The sequence below is a fragment of the Catharus ustulatus genome, chromosome 26 (assembly GCF_009819885.2).
Source record: "Catharus ustulatus isolate bCatUst1 chromosome 26, bCatUst1.pri.v2, whole genome shotgun sequence".
NCBI classification, from domain to species: Eukaryota; Metazoa; Chordata; class Aves; order Passeriformes; family Turdidae; genus Catharus; species Catharus ustulatus.
Window position 1 is genome coordinate 404,897 of NC_046246.1, and position 14,339 is coordinate 419,235.

The 14,339-nt window shown below is 45.2% G+C and overlaps 1 protein-coding gene across 7 annotated transcripts in view; it reads right to left on the reverse strand.

The window, feature by feature from the left end:
- LOC117007415 (lethal(3)malignant brain tumor-like protein 3) overlaps positions 1-14,339 on the reverse strand; it is a 44,624-nt gene that overhangs the window by 24,908 nt on the left and 5,377 nt on the right. For 2 of the 7 annotated variants that reach the window (XM_033080572.2, XM_033080569.2), the window contains exons 2-10: positions 9,851-9,959; positions 9,429-9,589; positions 8,012-8,069; positions 6,902-6,990; positions 5,682-5,786; positions 4,959-5,094; positions 4,369-4,460; positions 3,280-3,431; positions 1,808-1,884 (exon numbers count right to left, since the gene is read on the reverse strand). In XM_033080572.2, coding sequence (XP_032936463.1) covers positions 1,808-1,884; positions 3,280-3,431; positions 4,369-4,460; positions 4,959-5,094; positions 5,682-5,786; positions 6,902-6,990; positions 8,012-8,069; positions 9,429-9,589; positions 9,851-9,896 — 916 coding nt within the window. In that variant the 5' untranslated portion in view covers positions 9,897-9,959. Of the gene's footprint in view, positions 1-1,807; positions 1,885-3,279; positions 3,432-4,368; positions 4,461-4,958; positions 5,095-5,681; positions 5,787-6,901; positions 6,991-8,011; positions 8,070-9,428; positions 13,580-14,339 lie in introns of those variants that run through there. The other 5 variants (XM_033080571.2, XM_033080574.2, XM_033080575.2 and 2 more) reach the window with 5 other exon arrangements.

Sequence of the window (14,339 nt, forward strand, 5' to 3'; positions counted from 1 at the left end):
TGCAACACACCCAGACTGAGTAAACTCAGCAGCCTGGAGAGAAAAGGCTCCACAGGTGTGCTGCTCTAACAACAGTGGATGTCTCTCCCTGACAATTACATTTAAGAAACTACTCAATTTTTTTCTATTTCGGTAATTTTTACTCCCAGGCTGGGTTCCTTTTGGCAGGAAAGTGCAGTGACTAAATGCAGAGCACAGACTGCAAACTGCTGCATTTAAGTCCCTTGGCAGAGAGACCAGAACTGGCTACAGGTTTTGTTGGGGGCACAGGAAATCCTGATATGAGCAGAGAACTGCAGAGCCCAGCACTGCTGAACCTTGCACGAAAAAGGACAGATGTGGTGCTGCTGAGAGGGAATGTTCACAACCCTTCTACATCTACAGTGAAGACATTGAGGCCAGTTCCACCCCTGCAGAGGGATCACATTTCCAGAAGCTCCATCTAGGAAATCATTAGAGCATGGTGCTAACAATGCCAAGGCCATAGTTCAATCCCTGTATGGGTCATTCACTTAAGGGTTGGACTTAATGATTCCTGCGGGTCCTTCCAACAGAGTATAGTAAATTCATGAATACAAGCCGCACTGAGTATAAGCCGCATCTCTGGGTGTTGGCAAATATTTCGGTTTTTATCCATAAATAAGCCGCACCTGAATATAAGCTGCTCTGTCGTTCGCAGCGAGGACCCGCATGCAACAAAGTTGCCAAATACTAACAGAACCGTGGCATGGCGGGGGGTTTACTGGCTCAACTAAGGCTCTGCAGGCTTGGCCCGCTAGGGGCTGCTGACGGAGCCAGGTGGCCCAGCCCGGCGCTGCCACTCGGGGCTGGCCGCCGCCTCTGGGTTCGCTCGCCCCGGCCCTGCTCCCACCGCGGCACCGGCCGGGCACGGAGAGAGCGCCCCGCTCACGCCGCGGCGCTGGCCGGGTACGGAGCACCCCCTGCTCCCGCCACGGCAGCGGAGGGCGGGGGCAAAGCACCACCCCTCCTCCCCGGGCCGTGGCAATGGCGGCGCGCGCCCCCCCCCCCCCCCCCCCCCCCCCCCCGTCCTCCCCGAGTCGGGGCAATGGCGGCGCCCCGCCCCCCGTCGTCCCCGGGCCGCGGCAATGACGGCGCGGCCCCCCACCGTCCTCCCTGAACTGCGGCAATGGTGGCGCAGCCCTCCCCGCTCCTCTCCAAGCCGCGGCAATGGCGGCGCGGGGCCCCCCGTCTCTCCCCTGGGCTGCGGCAGAGGAGGAAAGAGAGCTCTCCCGCCTCTCTCCCCACCCCCCGTGCTGCCTGCAGGGAGCCAGGGCAACACAGTAACACTGTAACAATCGCGGAATGCCGGCTTTTAGTGGCAGGTGCTTGGCTCGGTGCCCTGGCTGGCACCTCTGGGGTTGTAAATGTCAGAAAATTATTCACATATTAGCCGCCCCCGACTATTAGCCGCACTTCCGGGTTTCCACCAAAATTTTTGTCAAATTGCTGCGGCTTGTATTTGTGAAATTACTGTATTCTGTTAATTCCAGGAAATCATGGTACAGATCCCTTTTCCTCCCAGCTCACCTTGCAGGAAATGCTGGAAATCCTTCTCACTTTTTCCCTTCTAAAATCAAATTAAATCATAAACTACCAAACCCTGTTCCATTTCTTCAAAGAACTATGAAACAACATAAATTGCAGTGGCAAATTATAGGAACAATAATATTGCTCAGGCAGTAAAGAGTTCTGAAGCGCACCTGGAACTTACAAACATGTAATTATGTGGAAGATAGTTTGCAGGTTTTTTGGCTTAGGCAGGACTTAAGTCTCACTTGCAACCTACCAGGTGGTGTTGTCAGTGGGGTTCCAGTTTCTTGGCAGTAGCCGACAGGACGGATATATGGGCTGCTCGTTTCGCACCTGAATCAAAGAGGAAAAGTTGGCAGCAGTCAGATGGAAAGCAAAAAGAAAGGCAGGGTTTCAAATGCTGTCTGATAGGCCTTTGCTGGGTGAGCAGATGCTTTCAGTGGGTGTGATCATTGTGTAGAAGATAAGCACTGCCTCGTTGGAATGTGTAACACTGGGTTTTCAAGGCATTTAAGCTGTGCCCAAAAGAAAGGGAAATATGAAGCACAGTAATTTCACGATCACAAGCCTCATCGATTATAAGCCGCACTTCCAGGGTGTCAGCAACATTTCATTTCTCCTCCATATATAAGCTGCACCGGATTGTAAGCCGCACTTTCGTTTGCAGCAAGGATCTGCGTGCAACTTTCACAAAGTTGCCAAATACTAACAGAATCGCGGGATCACGGGGTTTTACTGGCTCAGCCCTGCTCGGGGTGGAGGCCTGGGAGTGGCCCCAGCCCCGCTTGCCGCTGCCACCGGGAGGCAGGGGAGTGGTGTGCCCACCGGTGTCGCCAGGAAGAGGGAGAGGGGTGTGCCCGGCTGCTGCCGCCGGGAAGCAGGAGAGGGGTGCCCCCAGCCGGTGCCACCGGGAAGCGGGAGAGAGGCGTGCCCAGCCAGTGCCGCCAGGAAGAGGGAGAGGGGTGTGCCTGGTCGGTGCTGCCGCTGCGCCGCCACTGCCCCACTGCCTGGGGCCGGGCAGGCTCAGCCTCGGCTCGGGGCTGCTGCTGGCTCGGACTTCCGGGTTGGGAAATTTCCAAAATTTGTTCATATATAAGCCGCTCCTGAATGTAAGCCGCACTTCCGGTTTGGGAACAAAATTTTAGTCAAAATGGTGTGGCTTATAATCGTGAAATTACTGTAAATGGTTTTGTTGGAAGGGATCTTAAAGCCCATCCTGTTCCACCCCCTACCACAGGTAGGGACACCCCGCACTGTCCCAGGCTGCTCCAAGCCCTGTCCAACCTGGCCTTGGACACTTCCAGGGATCCAGGGGCAGCCACAGCTTCCCTGGGTACCATGTGGCAGGGCCTCCCCACCCTCCCAGGGAACAATTCCTTCCCAATATCCCATCCATCCCACTCTGGCAGTGGGAAGCCATTCCCCTCGTCCTGTCCCTCCATGCCTTACCCAAAGTCCATCTCCAGCTCTTCTGGAGCCCCTTCAGGTACCACAAGGAGTTTTCTTACCTCCAATGCTTCCCAGACAGCTCAGGCCACCCCCACTGGTTCTCTACTGGACTGCCCAGCACCCAAACGGGAAGGGAACTACTGGACAACTGGCTCTTTGTGAAAACCCCAATTAACTATTCAGAAGCCTGATAACTGATATAGGATTCCAACTTTAGGGCCTGCATTTAAAGCAAAGTCAGTCTACCTGCAGACATGTAACAGAAATAGAATCTTTTACCAGTAGTCATAGCTCTCATCCCAGTTATCGAAATGGATCAGCAGTCGGTTTTCCACCATGTCTGTGATGGTGGCGACACAAACCAGTGACGGGTTCTTCTTGTCCACTGCTTCCAGTTTCATTCCCAGACGAAAGCCAGAAGGTGTGACAGGCTGAGGAACAGGACATCACGAAAGGGAAATCAGCCACGTTCTTGGTCAAGTTGCTGAAATCCCCCTTATAAACTCCTTTGACCCCAAAAACCACAAACCAAAACACACTACAGTGACTATCAAGAGGTTTGCAGACAGGATTTCTGGCAATGACTATTACTATTACTAAAAAAGAGCAAATGTGGCTCAAAAAACAGCATTTCCAGGCACACCCACCACTGCAGACTCCCCAGGCTGAGACATCCTGCAGTGATTTGCTGAGGATAACGGGCATTGCACATCCTGTTTTGCTGGTGGAAATGTTAGGAGAGTCTTCGAGGAGATGAAGTGGCTGAGTGGGAAGTAGGACAGAGCTGGGCCCTGATCCTACTGGAGTCAGTGACTGTCCATGTGCAGCTTTCAACCATCAGCCTGTGAGCTCCATGTCACCCCAGTAACATGAAATGGGATGGAGGATTTCATGGGAATTGAAGTTAACAACCACTGAGAAAGCACCAGTGGGGAAGGATGACAAATGCTCAAGACCCACAGCCCCATAATGAATCCCACAGCACACATGAGCATGCTGCTGGAAAACAGAAATTATTTTGGAAATGATTAAATTAGAGGAAAGTGACACAAATATCTCGACTGTAGGGGCACAGTAAAACAGACGGTTGCAATATATTTAATAAATGGTTCAGTAAATCTTTTTCTCCAGCATTAAGGAGGAATGGAAATAAAAATTCTTTCTCTGGAAAGTCAGTGACTGCGGAAAGGAAGAAAAATTGTACTAGTTTTTCTTCTTAAAAATAAAACAGCAGGAGGTAGTTTGCATCTGATTGTACCGTGGCTGTACCTCTGACATGAGCATATTAAAACCCCATAAATATTCTGGTCAAAACTCACTTAGCACCAGACCTATTGAAACCCCCTCTATTCCTTTATCACTACTTACACTGCTGAGGGTTTTAAAAAGGCTTTTTGGAGCTGCTTGAGCTTTGCAGTTCTTCAGATAGGAAGTCCAATTAAATTCTCCCTCCTTGAAACCTAGGAAGAGAGAAAAAAAGACTGTTTTACATGGCCCTGGTACATTCTGGTGAGTTTTTCAGAAATGGAAATTACCTGGAAAGAATATGAACTTTGCATGATAACTGCCCTGCTATGATCTCCAGGGGCTGTGCATTTCAGCTAAACCAGCTCTCTCTTTTTCACCATAATGGCCAATCATTAATCTCAACCTTCAAATGTTTCTAGGAAATTGAACGCAGGAAAGAACTGAACGCAGGAAAGAAGCAAGTTCTGAAGCAGAGAGAGACATCCAATTCAGAGATTCTACTGTAACTAACAATGTCAGTCTTTGGGAATATCACAGCGAAGGTATTTTGCTCTTTTGTGAGTCACTGTTTTAGTTAAACCTCTTCCTTTTAGCCCCTCAGATCGAGTTCCACGATGAAATCACACCAAAAATGAAATATGCAGAGCCAGGACATCTAGTTCTTAATAGAATTTATGGTTTCTTGTATACCATTCTATTTTCTGTCATACCTTTAGGAGGAAGCAGCTTATGGCTTGTTTTTTCACACCAGCCCACAGGATGGATGTCTGAGGAATCAGCATTAGCCCAGAAGTCGTAGCACTCTGGGTAACCATCAAAGTGCAGTCGCATCCTGTACCCCTGCACCTACAGTGAGAGAAGCTCTGATTGTCACTAAAAGTCACAAAGGAGAAAGAAAAATCACTAATGAAACACTCCCTCATGTTTGCACTTACAGAGAAAGTAACTTAGGATCTCATTTATTTCTCTGTAGTTGTATTTTAACTCACTTGCTCCCCCAGTTTCCATGCTCCTCTTTCCCCACATCAAACAGCTGGAAATAGAACTGGTCAGTGGAACCTCCCTGAGCTCCTGCTCCATGCACACATTCCTGGGCTACAAAAACAGCCCCAGAACTTTTTTGCCTATACCAGATCAACCCAGATTTCACATAACTGAAGCTGCATAAAAGCACTCTGACTTGCTTATATTTACTAAGTCTTAAGGCCTCATGGCATTATTCTTTTTCATACTTGTTCACTACAGGCAATTAATAGGTTTTCTATTCTTAGTTATAAGTGCAAAAATCTGCCAGTAGGATTTCAGGCAAAGATCCTTAATCACATAACATCATTCCTTCAGTGTCACCTTGCACTCATGTTTCTACTTTTTATTGAAAAAAAATTCTAGGTGTACATGGGACTTGTGGAATCAAAGACAAGAAAAGCAACTACCTCAGCCACTGTGAGAACACAGAATCGAGAGGGGTGCTCAGGATCCACCCCTTCCAATTTCATTCCAACTTTAAATCCATTTCGGCCTTGTGGGAATGACTGATACTGTGGAGGGGGAAGAAACATTTGTTTTTAATTCCTAAAGACAAAATCTATTACAGAGCAGTCATAAAATACTTAAGACTTCAAATTTTTGTATTTCAGGCTTCAAATGTTCAGTTCAGAGAAGAAAATCCCACCCCAAGTGTTTGCAGCTCCAACAGACAGGTGCAGGCTTAGGGATCAGTAATGGCACCATCACCATATTTCACATTTACTCATTATTCTAATTAATCTCTCAAAAATATTGAACTGTTGTAATTAGTTACAAACACATCTTTGAGCAGATGCAGAAATGAGCTCTTCTTAAACACAAAATAATTCCCTTCCCGGCTCAATGCAGAATCAAAGAGCTGGGAAAGCTACAATCACTTTGTGTCAGTGCAGACTCTCCCCAGAGGTAACTTGTCATCTTCAAATGGTGAAAGGGACAAGGCAGCCCAGTTTTACAGTTATTCCAGAAAGCATTTGTGGTTTTCATTTATCTGCAGTATTAATCTAAGTGAAACAGTTGAAATACAGTAAAAGTTTAAAAGCACCCTGAACTGGGATTGCAAATGACCCAGTGCAGGACTGGACCTTCCTGTTAAGCTCTCTCTGGAAGGACCGACAGCCCTGGGCTCTGAACAGCTCACTGGGAGCTGCATATTGAACTGGGGTGCAGAGGCAGCTTCACCAAGGCTGAACTCAGACTCTGGCACCTCCATGTGACTGCCACAACGCCCAGCCTCCCTCCTGGCACTCTGAGGGAACCCACACCACTCCTGAGCCAGGGTGGGACAGGCTCTGTACAACCACACAGGACATGTGACACACATCAGGCTGCCTAACAGCCCACAGGGCCAGAGCAGAGCAGATCCTAACAGCTGCTGCTTATCTGGAGATTCAACCAGCATTTTTTACACCCTGGTTTGGGATGAGACTCCCAGGGCAAATGCCTGTTTGCCTGGGCAGAAAACAAACATTTGCTGCCTACTTGTACCAAAACAACTCAGAAATACAAGTGCTGGCTAAAGGGTGGTCTTCAGTCCCACCTTCACTAAGCCTGTAGTCCTATGAATGCCAGTAATCTTGTGATGTTGCCCGAGAAAAACAGCAAGAGAGTGAAAAAAGCTGCCAACCTCTCTGAACAGTTTTTGGGGAGCAGCTGGCATCTGTTCCTCTTCCAAGTAGGAAGACCAGTTCCATACCTTCTTCTTTCCAGGAAGCACTAATTAATCAAAAACAACAAGAAAATGAACATTTCTCTCTGATGCCTCCTGCTCTACTTCTCCTCCTTTCTTGTCCTTCCTTTTCCTTCTCCTCCCATGTCTGCTGTGGCACCCCAGAAGAGGTAGTGTTACTCAACTTTTGAGGAAAGGTAGGAATTACAGCAAAAGGAAAACCTGCTGATTCCTCAGGAAATGACCATTAATTGTATCACAAGTCAAATGAACTGTAGCACCTGGACTGCTGGCAAGCTGCCCATGGAAAGATGCCACGGGAAAGTCTGGCTAAAACAGAATAATTTAAAATTGTGGGCATTAATTCCTCCTCCTGACATTTCACAGAGGAGTAAGGGGTTAAATATAAACTAACAGGCAGCACAGAGAGGCATATAACTGCAGCTAAAATAAGCCTAAAATAAAATAAATTAAAAACCAAGTCATTTTTTTCTCAGTTCACAATTTTTTTTTAATATATATGCACCTATATTTATAATCCCTTAATAACACAATGCATCTACAGAGGCAGCTCCCAGATGACGAAAACAACTTGGATTCATTCTGGTAGAACCACAGTCATACACACATAAAATTACATTCTAAATGTATATTAAAACTCTCCCCCCAGTTACATAGTGACTGATTTAAGGTATATAATACATTTAACTCATAGTCTACAATCAATCACGTTGTTTACAATTTATTTTTTATTTAACACTGTAGGCTGTGGCTGAAGCTCTTCAAAGTCAATGGAAAAAAGATTATTTTTGTCTTCAGTGAGCTCTGGATGAAGCTGACTCCTTCCAGATCCTTACCCTGTGCCCATCATGCAGGCAAATCCAGGATATTCCTGCTAATACACCTCCAAAGCTGACTGTGGTAAGAGGGTTATGTACTGAATAAGCTGTTCTGAATGTGAAATGAGCTCTCCTGTCCTTTTCTCTTCTGTTTATTATTATTTACTTTATAATAACTACTACAAAAATCTATAAACATTAAAGAAAAGAGACTATGAGCTTAGCTCACCTTGTTTTATTGGTTTAGTGTTTCTGCGGCTTTTCATATTATTTGATTTATTCTTCTCCTAGACACAGATACGTTAAAAAGAAGTTTAGCAAGATTGTTTTTCCCTCCCTCTGATCATCTCACAATGCAGGTACAACACGGATGTAACAGGTAGCTAAAAGGACTATTAGCCAGCATTGCTGTCTCTTGAACAACCCTGGAAGAACATCAGGAGGGAATGTTACACAGGTAATGCTGATCTTGGTGTCCCAAAGTACTTTACAAGTTATTTAATATATGCTACTGCAGTTCATTTAAATATGGCTCCTAAAGAGCAGCACAGGACCAAAATCTCCATTACAATACAGAGGATTTACTTTCTGCAATGCAGGATTTGCTGCTCACGTCAGCAGCCTTACTGGAACACTCCTTTTTCTTTTCCCTTTCTTACGTCCATCTATGCCAGGGAATAGATACAGGGGTAAAAAAGGAATTTATCAAGCCTTGAAAGAAACAGAAGCTTCAAGTAACTCCTGTCATAGACAAGCACCCCAGACAATGTGGTCTCCCCGTGTGACACTCCAAGCCTGATTGTCATTCCTGTTTCTTCTGTGTGTTTGCAAACTCGGGTTTGATTCCTCCCAGGCTCTCATTTCTCAGAGCAAACCAAAACCAGGCAAAATGTGCCATATAAAGCTGCCTGCCAAACATTCCCCAGAAGGGACAGCGGGGCAGTTTCCAATGAAGAGGAGGAGAAGGGGGAAGAGAGAGACTACAAGGACTTCTAAAAACATCCATCCTTTAAAACATCTCACCCACATCTCAGAGAAAAGCTGAGCAAGATGATGAAGTAAACTGCTCATGACAGCAGAGGCTGTAGCTTTATTGCCCACAAACATCTACCCCTGTTCTGCCATACAGAACCCTGCATCATGTGAATAAACACAAATGGCTCAGAAGCACTGATGGGTGGGAGTAGAGCACAGGGCGGGCACAGAGGGCCCTGGGAGGGTTAGGGGCTGCAGGAAACCGAAGGCAAGATCAGCTCGGGACAGAGGTACCGCTGGTTATGCACCACTAATAGAGGTTTCTGGTGGTGCAATGAGAGTACATGCAAGTATGTAATAAAACCCAAACCAACCCTGTAGTTTGACACTCATCTTCAATATCACACAACCGTATTTGAGTGTAGTTATTCTGGAGACACATGGTGTTACACTGTGAACTGACTTTCACTATCCCTGAGCTATTCATTCACCTCTGTGACTCCTCAGAAGGGATATTCCCATCACTGATGTAAATCAGGATCAGACCCAGACCATTCCCTGGCTACAGAACAACCTCCCTCAGCCCAGTTTGCACTGCACAAGGAACTCTGAGACAACTGTCCCTGCTTTTCACAGCTCTCTTTAAAGGAAGTACATGCAGTCACATTTACCTCATCCTCATATGCATTTTCCTCCTCATCTTCCGAATCCAGAGGCAATCTTCTCTTCCTCCGGAGACGTCTGACAGGTCTGCCAGCCTCAGTCACCTGACAGCCACTGCTGGCAGTAAAAGCTCCATTATTTCCCGTTTCTGCAATCATCTGGAATGTCTCTGATATCATTAAACATCCAAAATTTAAAACAATATCAAATTAAAAGTGTAACATTATTTCTGCACTGTTCCCAGTGTCTCTGAACCTCTTGGAATGAGGAAGCCTGGGCTGAGAACCTGAAGAAATGAAAGGTGTCTGTTGTATTTCCTGGATATAGAACTGTAACACTTGGTCTGACAGGTTCATTCTACTCACAGCAAGACCAGGGTCTCTTTAAATGCATTCAAACACGAAACGGGGAAAATCTGGGATTTCTGTACCTCTCCCTGTGCTGCTGGGAGCCCATCTGAGTACAAAACTTTCCATTCTCAAAGCAATCCATTTCCTCACAGGTTTGGGTATTGGAGCAGGGCACGGCTTGTCTGGGCACTGCAGAAGTAAAGAAAAAGATTACTATTAAATTAAAATGATACAATATCTTTCAGGCAATGAGTTCTGTCAAAGTCCTTTACAAACTTTCATTAACTGACACTCAGTATCCCATCATGAGGGAAGTAACTACCATCTGTGTGCTGCCACACCACCTCAGCAGGAAAAAAAAAACCTTTTATTTGAAACATTTTAATTTTGGAGCACTGGTCTCCAGTAGTACTCTCAGGCACATCTTGGTTGACTTGATGATCTTAAAGGTCTTTTCCAACCTCAATGACTCTGTGATACTATCTGTGCGGGAGTGCTGCTGAAACAGTAATTTAATCAAAGGAAACTGGTGATTTACAAATAAGTGATGCTGAACAGCCTGAAGGGCTGGCCCTGAGGAAGAAAGACCCATGTTGTAGCAGTTTATGGAGAACTGTTGCCCATGGAATGGAGTCACTTTAAGAAGTTCATTAAAAGCTGTCTCCTATGAAAGGAATTCCCTGCTGGAGCAGGGAAGGATCTGACTCCTCTCCCCAGAAATACCAGATATAATCTGGGATGAACCAACCAGAACCCCCATTCCCATCTCCCTACGCCACTAAGGGAAGGAAGGAGGGGTTTGACACCCATCCCTGCTCCAGCACAGCCCTGCACACACTCAGCCTGTCCTGCTAAGGACGTCACAGGAAATCCAGATGCAGAACTATAAAACCCATCTAGACACACAGAGGGCAGCTTTGAAAAAGGAATGAAGGCAGACTTCAGAGATTCATCCCTGGAGCTTAAAATAAAGGCCATGCAGGAACACTTTATTGGTCCAGATAAAATTATGAAAGTGCATCTTTTATTACCCCTGACCTGCAAATACAACCAAGCATTTTACAAAAACAAACAAAAAAACAAAACTAAAAAACCACATTTCTGATGAGCAAATAGCTGCAAAGATTACTCACTCCTTCATCTTCTTTACTTTGTGCATGACAGAGCTACTGAACTCCAGAATGAAAGACAAGCCAAAGATGGTTGCATTTGCAAGCTGTGCTCCAAAGCTTTTATTCAAAGCACTTCATTAGTCTGAGATCTTTTCTCAGCCATCTGCACTTCACTGAAACCTCAGTCTGAAAACATTTGCTTCACTCTGAAACAGGGCTCCTTGTTGAGTGGAGAAGCCCTCTCTGTCTTCTACTCCAGCGTGCTTCCTGGCCTCAGGATCCTGCCTCCAGCACCCTATCAAAGCTTCATCCCAAATGTTCTTCCCTCTCTTTATCTGAAGCTTGTATTTCTTAAAGCTTCAAAGATGCTGGACTTGTTTCTGAAAGGCTCATGTCCTTCTGTGCAGCCCCAAGGAGACAGAACATTATTTTCATTTCAACACAAAGAGAAACATCCCATTTTGAAGAAGTGATAACTCTAAGTGGACTCAGCTTCCTGCAGGATTTCATCCAGTTTACTTCCCTCTAACACTTCAGGAGCAGCAGCATCCTGGTGCAGATTCCAGGGGCTGAGGCTGATGGCATGGCTCAGTGCCATGGCAGAAGGTCAGTGGAAGATCTCCAAGCTCCACATGCTGTTCCAGACAGAGTTCCTGTGCCAGGGAGTGGGAAGGTGCCCATGGTGCTGCAGGAGTAGACGTCTCTGGGACAGTGACGCTCCTGCACATGAATGAATAGTTCTGGTTCTGCCCAAACTGGTGCAGACAGAGGCTGGGGCTCCCTCCTGCCATAATCTTACAACACACCTGAGGCCAGGCGAGCTGGGGAAGCCCAACCCCAATCCCAGAACACATAAACTTCTAATTTTGTATTAGAAAAACAACGAGCATCTTTACTAATAGTCTCTGATCTGAGGGTGAGGCCTGGCTGATAATGGGGGCATCCTCCAGTTTCATCCCACAGTTCTATCCCTCATTGCTAAGTTCTGGAAATGCAGAATTTACTGTCAGGACTGCATATTCCTTTACACAACACACCCCAATAGAGCAGGTTTGCTAATATGAAATCCACACAAACCCTTCAGAAATAATCTGTTCTTCCAGAGATCTTCTTGAATGGTATTAAGGAAAAATGTATTCTGTGCATGCAAGAAGTGGAATATAGCAGGAATATGGAGGGGGTGGGGGTAGGATTACACAGCAAAAATCTATATTTATATTTGGCATCTTCAGGACAAAGCAGCTCTCTGGCAGACATTTATTGTGCTCCAGCTGAACATTCCAGCCAGACCTCTTAACCAAGGTACTGAGGTTCTTACACTTGATCATCAATATAAAACAACACATTATTATTTGGTGTCTTTCAGGCTAATATATAATGTGGTGCTTTGCTGATTCTCTGCTATTAGGAGGAATCAACAAAAGTGAAGCTGTTTCTGCGAGGGAATGTTACTACTGGGTAAGGAGCAGAAGTGAAATGCCTTGGATTGAACACAGGGCAAAAGTTACGCCATGGCAAAATAACTGAAAGGCGTCCATGGACCAATTCCATGTTTTATGGGAGTGCAGACCGCTGATCTCAGAACACTCCAAGCATGAAGGTTTATCCACATCTGCTGGCAGAATTGTTTCCTCACAGCTCAAGGTCCTTCCCAGCCCTTCCCCAATGCTCAAAGGGAGGAGGAGAAGAAAAGGAAGATTATCAACACTGGTCAAATGCCGGGGGCCTGATTTTGAATGCCTGATGTGGTAGCAACAACCTTATTTTTCAGAGCTCTGAAGTTCCTTCAGCTCCAGTTTCTTTCACTTGAAGTTGGTCTTTTCCTCCCCAAGACTCAGAACTTGCCACCTTGAAGATAATTTTGCATATTTGTTTTCAGCACAAAGAAACAGAACAGCTGAAGGCAATTTGCAAATGTCAACATCCACTCCCCCTCCTCTAACACACAACCCTAGGTTTGTGACCATCACACCTTGGTTCTGATTCACAAGAGCCCTGCTTGCTCCTGAACTCCACTCTTGAACCTGAAGCCTTCCAGGTGCTCAACTTCTACCTACAGGTTCAGTTTGAGCATAATTCAGCCAAAGGCAGACCCCACGGGCCTGATGCAGGGTAAACACAGGACACTTCAGCATTCCTGCAGCCCTAATTTCAGCACCACCACGGCTCTTCATGATTATTTAATTGGTCCACAAGCAGGACAGACATTTTGCAAATGGCAGTAGCAAATATCTCTGGGTAGCACAGGATGATCTCTGTAGGAGTTCCCCAGCTTCCACTGGTTTATCCAAACTGCAGGCGCAGAACATCTGCAGCCAGTGTCCATGCTCAGGGTCACAAAACACATCCACATGCCCATGGCTGCAGGGAAAGGAAGGAATTGGACTAAATCAGCCTCGTGTCAGGCAGTATTGAATATATTAATATTTGATGTAGCCTTATACATCTATAAACATTTGTTTATAGCAAATGTTTGGTTGCCAGTTTCAACAAGGGCAAACCCACCCCTTTTTAGATTTTACTGTGTTCAGGCTTTAAAAATAAAGAAGCTCAAGCACCAGGACTATTTACAAAGCTTCCTCTGGGAGAAGGAGTTTGGAAGTTGCTTGGACAGAACTAATTAACTCAGAGAGTTTACTTCAAACTGGGTCAGAAAAACTGTCAAAAATCACAATGTAAAAAATAATCTTAAAGTTAATCAGAGAAGACCTGATAAAATAATCGGTCTTTCTCATCTCTGCACTTTATAAATAGAGTAAACTCCACAAAAAATATAATAAATTGCTTTTCTTATAATGCTCTCTATCAGTAAAATCTACAATAAAATCAAGACAACCCAATAAAAGGAAGCAAATGGGGCAATTAAGAAGAGAGTAAAAACTAACATGAAACATTTTGAGGAACCACAATTAGGCCCGAACATTCCTCATTTATCCCAATTTATGATTTCTTTTCATCTTTAGAATTTTAAGTCTCAGAAACATTAAGGCAAAAGAATATACTGCAAAACTGAGATGAGTCACTCAGTTCCAAGTTGCAGATTCAGATTTATGAAATAATAAATTATTGCCAGGACGGCAGAGATAATGGACCCTAATTAATATGCTTCCACCCAGACCTCTATGCTTTATCTTTAGACAGGGAATCCACAGGAAGAGGTCAGAAATACACAGGTTTTGATCTCATTTCTGCCCCTGAACCAGTGCAGGTTTGGGAAACCAGCTCATTTTTACTGTAAAAGACCAGCTTTGGCTTTTAACATCCATTTTACCTTCATTAGGAGACCAAAAATGTAAAAAAAACCCAAAAAACAAAAAAACAACAACAACAAAAAGAAAAAAACAAACCTAAAAAACAAAAAACCAAACCAAACAAAAAAAAACAACCACCAAAAAAACCCAACAACAACAACAAAAAAACAACAACAAAAAACTAAACCAAAACAAAAGCAAAAAAA